The 10370-nt window shown below is 47.0% G+C and overlaps 3 protein-coding genes across 3 annotated transcripts; 1 reads left to right on the top strand and 2 right to left on the bottom strand.

Moving 5' to 3' along the window:
* Positions 1–458: 458 nt before the first annotated feature.
* Positions 459–770, bottom strand: FMAN_07977 (uncharacterized protein; the record flags this gene model as incomplete). The annotated part of the gene is made up of 2 exons (XM_041821395.1): positions 459–666; positions 721–770. 2 exons carry the CDS (start codon positions 768–770, stop codon positions 459–461), a joined length of 258 nt encoding a protein of 85 aa, XP_041687179.1.
* Positions 771–2036: 1266 nt separating this feature from the next.
* Positions 2037–3013, bottom strand: FMAN_07976 (uncharacterized protein; the record flags this gene model as incomplete). Its single annotated transcript, XM_041821394.1, has 2 exons — positions 2037–2655; positions 2817–3013. The coding sequence occupies 2 exons, from the start codon at positions 3011–3013 to the stop codon at positions 2037–2039; spliced, it is 816 nt and encodes a 271-aa protein (XP_041687178.1).
* A 1727-nt stretch (positions 3014–4740) lies between these two features.
* FMAN_07975 (uncharacterized protein) lies at positions 4741–6712 on the top strand (the record flags this gene model as incomplete). The annotated part of the gene is made up of 4 exons (XM_041821393.1): positions 4741–5087; positions 5140–5453; positions 5504–5752; positions 5802–6712. The coding sequence occupies 4 exons, from the start codon at positions 4741–4743 to the stop codon at positions 6710–6712; spliced, it is 1821 nt and encodes a 606-aa protein (XP_041687177.1).
* Positions 6713–10370: the final 3658 nt, after the last annotated feature.

Genomic DNA, 10370 nt, shown 5'->3' with positions numbered 1-10370 from the left:
CATATTTGATGTCCAATATGAAGGAGGAATATGGAGAACATATATCATAGCATAGTGAGCGAATTGGGTGGAATAAGTGTTGTCCTTCTATGAACAGGATAGGGGTGAGCCCTAGATCAGTCTTTATGGAAACGAGGGCAACCTCAGCAAAAGACGGGCTGGCGGGAATTTTTATATGTAATACAAAAGAATTGATATATCGTGCTCATTTATTATGGTCGATTTTGTGTAAAGTTTTTTAAATGTTTATTCATTGATCAAATTATATGACTTCCATGGTATATGCCGCCTCCAGTTTATCCAACCACCAAATGCTATGTCCGTCTCGTCGCCCTGTATAACCAGGCGATGTTGTAGACGTAATAAAGAACGCTTAACGTGAAGAAATTGTATATGCGTATGCAGAAGCAGATCTGTAGGACCCTTTATGATGAAGTTTTGTAGACAAACAAGACCATCTACTGTCGTCGACCGAGGATGTTGAACAGACTTGTCCTGGGGTTCTCGATGGCGCCGTCAAAGGTCCTTGCTCGGTTGGCTTCACTCTCGGGGGTGTTGTACTTTGCAAAAGAGCGATCGAACTTGGCTGATGTGGTGGCCAGTTGGGAGGTCACGTAGCTAGCGACGAGAGCGAAGCTGCCGACAGCGACGACAACGGGGAGAGCCCTTTAATAATTGTTAGGGTCTATGGGATAACGGTGGAGATGCATGGGGACTTACTTGGGGTAAGCGGCAGGCTTAGCGAGCGCAGGTCTAGCGATGGCGGCCATTGTGTAAGTGGGTGTTGGTGTAAGTGTAAGTGAAGATATAGACACTTTTTGAGATGATGGTGAGCTGAGAAGACAGGACTTGACTGGACTGTATTGATGATGATGATGATGATGAGAAATCACTCCATTTCGACGAGTTGGACCAAGTCTCTTATACTAATTTACATTGTTGTCAACTTTTCTTGCGCTGTTGATCATGAGCCGTAGGATTCTCAATTGCCAATTGAGAGTCGGTCGATGGTGGTGTGATTGTAGGTGCTGGCCCCTGGGCTGTCTGACCTATTCGGGCGATTCCGGGGAACCAAGGCATTCCAGATTTGGGAACTTGGGGAATGGAGAGGATGCGATCAATGTGAAACGTATTTTTCAATATGACAACAATAATAATAATATGTGCCTTATTATCATTTTTATTCGGATTAATGATTTGTAGTTTGTTGATGTTTTATTTATTTATGTGGAGCTCCAACAGCCTTGCATAGACTGCGACTTACTGCTCTGTACTATATACCATACTGTATAAGTATCTCAAAGTATACAACTACAAATACAGGCACTGGATATGACTGCTATACCAATATGTCTTTGCAATTCGGCTCTTGCCGGGATGAAGCCTTCAGCAACTGTCGACCTCTATCAACCCCTGGCCTCATGCTCCCTCTTCAGGCTCTGAACATCTGACCATGTCAAGGCGGGGTCCACCGAACACCAGCAGCAGCCAACACAAGGTGACAGCTTTTGGCTCAGCCTGGCCTTGTCTCCTGTCAGTGGCAAACCTGCTGAACCCAGCTCAGTGGTGCCATACCCCAGGTAACATCGAACAAGGACGAAAATGCAACGCCCAGTCCCGACGATGGGGAACCAACTTGGAAGCCTGATTCTGTCTGTCTCTGTGGACCTGTAATCCACGGCATGTGATTTGCAGTTGGTGTTTTGCTCAGAATTGACTTTGCCATATTTTGGGTCTCGTCAGATCATCGCCCAGTCTTGGGAAATGATCTTGAGCGAAAGACGTTCTTGCTGCTAACATACACGTCAGCCAGTATTACCTGGCTCACATGAGCGGCGACGACGAGTGATATCGCCCAAGTTGCAATCATGGTTCTCATCTCGATCAACCCTTGTACCTTCTTCCATCCCTCATTGATTTTCATTTCTCCGTTCCTTGGTGAGCTCTCTGATGAGTCTTGTGTTGCCGCTTGTGGTGAGACCTGTCGTTAATACAAACCCAGCCGGTCTTGATGTGCAGTCACAACCAACGTAATTTCAATCCGTGAAGCCATGTCGTTCTGGACATGGGACTTCAGCCCGAACTATTTTTGTAGCTAGGTTGTACCAGCTTGGGATAGCACCGAGCCCATCTCCCCAATGAGTCCACTCGCGCCAGAAATCCAGAACTGCGAGTCCAAGGAGAGTCCTCATGGCGAAATGCGCGTCGTTTCCCGGTTCGTGCAGCTTGCCTGCGTAGCGAATCCTCAGCCTGTTCATCATAGCTGCCAGCGATGGTGCAGTTTTGTTTTGAAGTGGAATGTATTGTGCTAGGGCCAGATCGATCCAGCAGATTGCGGTCAGGATGATCTCGAATTCTTTCAAGAGTGCCAGGTCGTTGTGAAGCGTGTATGCAACGCCGATCACATCTCTTCCTTTCTGCCACTCAACGAATCTGCGCTTCAAGTCCTCCCGAGATATGGCCTCTGTGTCACCGAAGCAGAAACGGTCCACTTTGGGCACGCGGTCCTGGACGGCAAACTGATAAGTTCGAATGAGGTCTGATGGATTATCAAGTTTGAAGCCATTCTGGATGACGTCTCGAAGATCCCTGGTGTCCAGAATAGCCACACCGAGATGGAACGACTTGGCTCCCTTCTGTCCCTCGGACAGGTTCCTGAATTTGTCAGTGTCAAGACAGATGAGTCTGACGTCTCTCATATTACTGCCTCGAAGTCGGTATGGTAGCCTGTCTGCTATCTCTCTTTTCAAGCGTGGACTGAGCTGATAGCCGAATACCATCCGAATCAGCTAATTGCTCTGCGCCTCCTGACCAACCTGAAATCCTGAGGCGCATGGTACAACTCTCTTGAATAAGGCATTTCGAGTGACCATCCCATTAAATCAGCCAATGCCTTCTGTCTATCTTTCCAAGTCATGCTGGCTCGTCTGGCCTTGTACTCAGCCTCTTCCTGTTCCAGGTTTGCAATCAAAAACCGTTGATCCCACTCTGGTTTGTCCTGTTTTAGGTGCATTTCTGATGGTTCCGGTTCCGGTTCTGGTTCCGGTCCCTGTTTTGATATTGGTGGTCTCTTGGGAACCCATTTTCCCCTCCGTGATCTTTCTGCCTTGTCTTTCTGTGAGTTGTGTATCGGGTCTCTCAGTGGTCTCCACTCTGATTCTGGGACAAACGTGAATCTTGTGGGTTGTGGTGGTTTCGCTTCTGATGAAGGCTTTGGTTGTGGTGGTTTTGATGATGATGGCCTCACTGAATAGCTCCTTATCGCGTGATTCCGAGCTAGCGATAGCATGCTCGGCAAGGCCCACCGCCTCGCATAGACCTCGAACATGAGTATGTCTTTGAATGCCGCGCTACTTTCCCGCGAAAGGCCGATGGACTGTGATTCGTTGAGGCTCGGGACAGGACACAGAGTGCTTTGGTGTTGAGTTCCATTGATGAGAATTCAACAGCTTGGCACGTGACCCCGCCTGCAGCCAGCCCGTGGCGCAGAGGAAACAAGCTGTGCATAGGTAGGTAGCTAAGTTCCATTATTGCCAAATCACTCTTCGCAATGATCGCAAATATCTTGAAGCTACACAAAACGTCGATTCATGTCGCCTGGCATGTTAGTAGATGTCATCGATACTTGGAAGCATCCAATGGTTCAATGGCGGATGATCGGCGATAAATAACGGGCTGTAGTCAATTGCTCCAAAACGTGGTTGATAAGCTTAAACCGAGTCAAACCCAAATAGAAACAACTCACATCAACGAGAGAGGAATATGGCAGCTGTTGCAGACCGATAATGATTATCAACACATTGTGGTTAGAGGAGCACATTACTCGGAACTACGACTATTAGACCATACACGAGCTGACTGTACGATTGGAGTTCTGGCAAGAAACATCAATTTTCTCCCCCAGGTCTTCCCCTCGTGGCTTGGCTTATAAGAACTCTGCTGAGAAACTCAACGTTGCCGCCGTCACGCCAGACTTTTTATTAGATACCAAACATTTAATTATTGGGGAACCTAGACCGAGGTAGAGTAAGGGGATCGGACCGACTCCAGATTTTTGCGCGAATGTTGGTGGGTTGAAATTCTTTACCGTTCCACATTTGAGCTTACTTGAACCTGGTTGAGAATCATAAGATGGGGGAGCCTGGGTTGTTAATCAAGGTATTCACTGAGTTGAAGAGAAAAGAAGTGTTTATCATATGGACAACTATCTTGAATGGGAGATTGTAACCTTCAGCTCTCATTGGCTGGGTATGATCGCGTACCTGTTCTGTTTACAGGGCCTCTGCTGTAAAAAGAAAAAAGACTCTAAACCGTCCCCCATGGGCAATTATTATTCAGCCCCCCAGCCCCAGTAGTCTAGACATACAAACTATTACCATTGAATATCCGCCAAACTCCGTGGCCCACGGCCCGAACAGGAACCCCAAGCACAAAAGTGACGTGTTGGTCACCAGGTTTAGCTCTCATCTTCGCCTCTAGCTGATTCTTCTCTACATCGCCATTGACCAATCGATCTGCTGTCCCCACAATGCAGCCAATGCAATGTTCCAACTTTGAATTCTCTCTTTCTCTTGGATGGATCTGGAGACTGAAACTCTCTCCATCAACAAAACGAAACTGCAACCATGAAATATCTGGGGAATCGTCAATAACCCACCCTGGACATCAAAAGAGCGAGAGATAGAGAGAGGGAGTCATGGTCTCACTCGCTTACGATCTCGGAAACCCGCGTAATTCGACATGAGACTACACTGGTGGAATTCAACACCATCCACCAGCACCAACTCAAAGATGGGCCCTTCCAGTGAAGCTATCCCCATCCCCACTGATGCACGCCCCATTCCTCTGCCAGAGTTACCAGAGTTCGCGACAGGTTCGCCCAGGAGCAGCGAGCCCGAGCTGGAATCTCTACCAAACGACCTCACCAATTCACTATGGCTACCGCATTCTCATGCCTCTGATTCAACAACGAGGCGAGTCTATCGCGGTTTCGCAGAAGAGAAAGAAGCTACCTTCTTTTCATGCTGTCGGCAGTACCCAAAGGCAGTGGGATGGTCATTATTGCTCTTCCTGACTGTGGTCATGGAGTAAGTCCTAGAATCATATCATATTCAGACTGCACAGCTAAAACATTCTCAGAGCTTATGACAAGTCGCTTGTAACTGGTCTCTTTGCTTTTCCTGCATTCAGAGAGAAATATGGAGAACCAATTCTACCAAAGGACACTCCAGCTGAAGATCAGATGTACGAGATCTCGCCGTCATGGCAGATGGGTCTGCAGAACGCCGCAATTGCATGTGAAATCATTGGACTTTTGGCACACGGCTACATCACGGATCTTATTGGGTACCGAAAGATGATGCTTGCCAGTTTGTTTTGGATGTGTATCGCTGTGTTTCCTGCATTTTTCGCCGACAGTATCGGCGTCCTATTAACCTCACAAGCTCTCTCTGGTATGCTCATAACCCCCTAATCGTACGAAAAATACTGACCGTATCTTAAGGGCTGTCATGGGGTGTCATCGAAATTCTTGCTGCGACTTATTCAGCTGAAGTTGTGCCAAATGCTTTGCGACCGTTTGTCCTCAGCAGCATCAACATGTGCTGGCTGGTCGGACAAGTCATCGGCACCGGCATCCTCCGGTCTCTCGTTCATGAAACCTCCCAATGGTCTTATCGCCTTCCCTTTGCGCTTCAATGGGCGTGGGCGATACCGTTGTTGTTCGGCGTGTGGTTCGCGCCCGACAGCCCTTGTAAGAGAACTCGCCCTGCTGAACACAACGCAACTGACATGGCAAACAGGGTGGCTAATACGCCATGAACGAACGGACGAGGCGAGAAAATCTCTGACTCGTCTTACTAATAAGAATAGTACCGATATAGAGGATACTATCTCACTAATGAAGCACACCAACAAGATGGAGAAGGACTCCAACTACGGAGGAGCCAGCTATCGAGATCTCTTCAAAGGAGTCAATCGTCGACGAACAGAGATTTCATGCATTGCCTGGGTCTGCCAAGCATTCAGTGGCTGGTCGCTCACATCTTATGCACCTTATTTCTTCGAACAGGCTGGTTTCAGCGCCTCTATATCCTTTAACCTCTCGACCGCCTGCTACGGCGTTGGCATCGTCGGCGGCATCATTGCCTGGATCCTACTCCCCTTAGTGGGTCGTCGGAAACTATACATATACGGGTTGCTCGCTCCCATCTGCTTGTTGACCGCTGGCGGCGTGGTATGGGTGGTGCTGAGCGATCGCACTGGTGCGAACTGGACCTTGGGCGGTTTGATCATCGCCATGACTTTTATTTACGACATGACCATCGGCCCCGTTTGTTATATCGTGGTAGCCGAAATACCTTCTACCCGACTGCGAGTCAAAACCGTTGCTCTCGCACGGGTTACATATAACCTCTGTTTAATATTCAACAACATCATCATGCCCAAGATGCTCAACCCATCTGCTTGGAACATTGGCGGCGCGTCATGTTTCCTCTACGCAGGAACGAGCTTCTTCTGTCTGATATGGTGTTATATCAGATTACCCGAGACGAGAAACTTGACATACCTCGAATTAGATATCTTGTTTGAGAGAAAAGCACCTACGCCAAAATTCAAGGAGCTTCAGGATAGGCTTGAGGATAGTGCGTATCTGTCCATGACGAGGGCGGAGCGATTGACGAACTGGCACGGCTGGTTAGCATATTCATAATAATGATTTTAATTATGTTCATCTAGCGTTCACCATAGTCCAGCTACGTGATTGTTCAGTCAAGTTATCGTGGTGTATTGCATGCGGCTACCTAGACTTCAGACACAACTCGGAGGAAGAATACATTTCCTGATACCATTATCAGCCTTTTAAAGCTACCTATAATGTCTTCATAACATATACTGCAGTTATTCGGTGACACCTTACCTGATTTACTTGCTGAGAATAACCTGTTTCAGGGGCTTGGTCATTTAACAGGGCCAACATACGACACTGCGCATTCATTTTAAATCACAGCTGATCACTAAGTCACGGCATTACCCTCTCTTAGCATCATGTACAATGCAGTCCCTTAGAACATCTCTCTACTGGCTGTCGTGAGTCAGGGCTTGGACCTCACTCGTATGAGACTCGGTCAGTCCACTCAAACTTGGAACTGCGATAAATTTGACTTGATCCCACCAGGCATCTTAGTATAGAATCTTCTAACCATAATCGTCTCTAATCGTTCGGTATGGCTTGACAACACCCTCCAAATCCGATTACTCAGGGTCATGGCAGGTGCTCAGTTAGTACATCATGGTCTAAGGCACAGATGTCCGGTTTCCGCTGCCTGTCATGAGTCGTTCTCATAATTTTCAAATTTGTTTGTTCTACCTGTATTAGTCACACACTCATCCCTTTCTTTAAACATGCTGACAACATGCATCGTCCATGCTGGTAATGATATGGTCCTAAGGTAATCATTGCAGAGAAACATGAAATACAATTGAATTAACTCGGTTGTCCAAATATCAAGATTCATTTAGATTCAGTGTTGACAAGTGCAGTTCTGTTACATCAGGCTGGTCTCAAGACAAGGATCCAATGCTATCCTCCGGTATTGATGTTTCTCTTTGAATTTTTTGGTCTATATGATCATGAGGCTTTCAATGAACGTATCTTGCCCATTGACAATGTTTGAACAAAGACTACATGGAGTTACCCAGCTAAACGTCGATGTCACCAACTAGTTGGTGCATTATCAATCAATGGCTTTCTAGGAACTCTTGCTAGAGTGATATCAGGTTCTTTCGATAATCGAGTTTTGTCAACAGGAATTGGACTCTGAGTGTTCATTATGTCGGATCATATGGCAACCCCTCGCAATATACAAAGCTTGAATTGACACAAGTCAACAATCAGGTTACACATTACGATCCCCAGCTCAACAGAAAGGAACGTCAACTCTCTCGTGCTTCTTTGATACCTCTTTAGGTATGGGTGGGTACGACGATCTCAAAGTGTGTTTCCCCAGACGAACAGCAACTTGGACTACAAACTGTTGCACGGAGACATGCTTCTGATCTGAAAATAGTCTCACATTATAGCTCGAGTAATCATTTGTCCCGGAATATGGCTCCTTCGGCCTTTGAAGGTAACCCATACAGTTAGCATCAGCAGTTGTTATTGTAGCTACCGACTTTCGGTTCCCTTGGCCCTGACCATGTACTAAACATGCTCGTTCAAATGAACGAATCAACTGTAAGATTCTTGCTTATAGTAGTGCACCCATATCAAATATGTACTGTCATATCAGGACCAAGTGCCAATCTATGGATCGCACTCACATGCTGCGTACATGCGAATATCACTATCATCCACCTGCCCATAGCTCCCCCATGGTCAAGAAACCACAGTCAGGGTATTTCGTATCTCTAGGCACTTATGTGAGGGTGTCTATCGTAGGACCTTTTGCCCTTGTTACAGAATGTCTTGCCTCCTTCTCGTCGTGGCTAGTCCCCCGACTATCATGCCAAGGCATCCTACAAAAGAGCACATGCTCGCAAATTCATATCCAGGATACTCCCTATACTCGAAGACTAGTAAATATGTCCAACATGGGCAGGTAAATGTAGGTTTCTCGTGGTCTTGGATGAGCTAACCCTGTCCATCGTCATCAGGGCTCACCATGCCCTATCGCGGTCAGCTCGGTGTACATATCCGAAGGGCAAACAGGAGTTTCCCCACAGAATAGGAATTGATACACCGCCTGGGTAAATGGCTTCATAAATTCTGCAGTCACGAGATAGTAAACAACATGTTGTAATAAGCGGTCTAGAACATTGTTGCCCTCCTGGGCATAGGAGATTTGTCTCCGCTACACGCCCCTTGGGGCCCTGAGGGCATTATGGAGCCAGCTACTGCACAACAAAGTACAGTGCAGCAAAGAGAACCCTGTTGAAAATCTTGCCTTTTTGGCGTTATTTCCCTTATCGCAAGCGGGGAGTTGACGATTTTTCCCGTGGTCAAAACATCGACAATTAAAGCGCTTGTAGCCCTGCCCTTCACCAACCCCTGACTAGCGTCTGACTCAATCCAATGTCGCGGCTTTTACCCCCATAACCAGAAGGAAAGGGTCTTCTAGAAGTTCTTTTGTTCTTTGTCCCACATCTGAGGAACTCCTGTCACTGTTGCTGGCATCATCGCTCCAGTTTTGCCCGGATGAGAAGCATAAAGAGAAGGTCCATAACCGAGCACATAGACTGATGGAGTGAAATACACTTGATAGCCGAGATTGCCAGCAAGGCCTTGTCGTGAGATCCAGTAACCGTTGACCACGCAATCTCAACAATCGGTGTCTGAGACAACAGCCCAACGTGCAGGTAGGTAGTCTGTCCAGCGCAATATTATTTTTTTGATGAGGTGGTTGGTTGGGCATTCGTGCATTGCCCAGCCCAAATGTCGCTTTGCCGCTTTTGGCGAAGGTAATGAGAGGTCCACGAATTGAATGGTTACCAAAAAAAAAGTCGGGCTAGAAATAGCCGAAGTGTCCAATGTAAGAGGATGTTCACAGTGGATTGTGCAACACGAAAAATAATAGTAATATCTTGATCAAAACATGTAAAATGTTAACAAATGGATATCCAAGTAAATGCACCGCTCAATGTCTTCCTTGACGTGCCATGCCGCTTGCGCCTATGCCTCTCCTCGTCTCAAAAGACGATTGCTTTGTGAATGTGATATGTACCGATGACAGTCCTGCTTATGAAAAAAGAAATCATCTCCCAATTCACCGGACTCGATGCTCTGTTCCTGCGGTCCTAAATGACAACTCCTCTCAACAGATGCAATACTCCCTCTCTGTCCGAGTCTTCTCCGACCGCGTCCCAAGGCTCTCCATAAGCCCGGCCTTGAGCGGGATTTTATTCTGTTGCATCCGATCCCGCTTGGGCGGGGGTCAAATGCCGAAAGGGCCTGTTTGAAAAAAGAAATATGAGAAATTTTGGTCAATGTACAAGAGACAAATAAGTTCCTGGCAATCCGGTGATTGTGCGCTTTTTCTCCACCTCGCGGTGATAAGAAAGGGGAATAAGTAAATAAAATAACGTGTAATGACGGGAAACTCCTGAAAATGCCACTCGCTTTCTAGAATGATGAAGTATTCCCATGTCTAATGGAAATTGTGATTGGTTGTCAGGGTGTGTTTGGCCGATACCCTCATGGTGAAATAACCATGAGTGCCGAGGCCCAGGCTGTTTCGGGTTCGTGTTCGGTGGCCAATCCCCTTGAGTGATGCTAATTTCGACCCGGTTTTCCCGAGTCAGAACCAGGTCAATCGCTTTGCTCTGGTTCCATCAAAAGTCGTGTTGCACTTTCTCCAGGGCCTATCGTCGGG

Source organism: Fusarium mangiferae (genome assembly GCF_900044065.1).
Source record: "Fusarium mangiferae strain MRC7560 genome assembly, contig: FMAN_scaffold012, whole genome shotgun sequence".
In the NCBI taxonomy this organism is placed as follows: domain Eukaryota; kingdom Fungi; phylum Ascomycota; class Sordariomycetes; order Hypocreales; family Nectriaceae; genus Fusarium; species Fusarium mangiferae.
The sequence above is the reverse complement of the archived record's forward strand: the minus strand, read 5'-3'. Positions and strand labels throughout refer to the sequence as shown.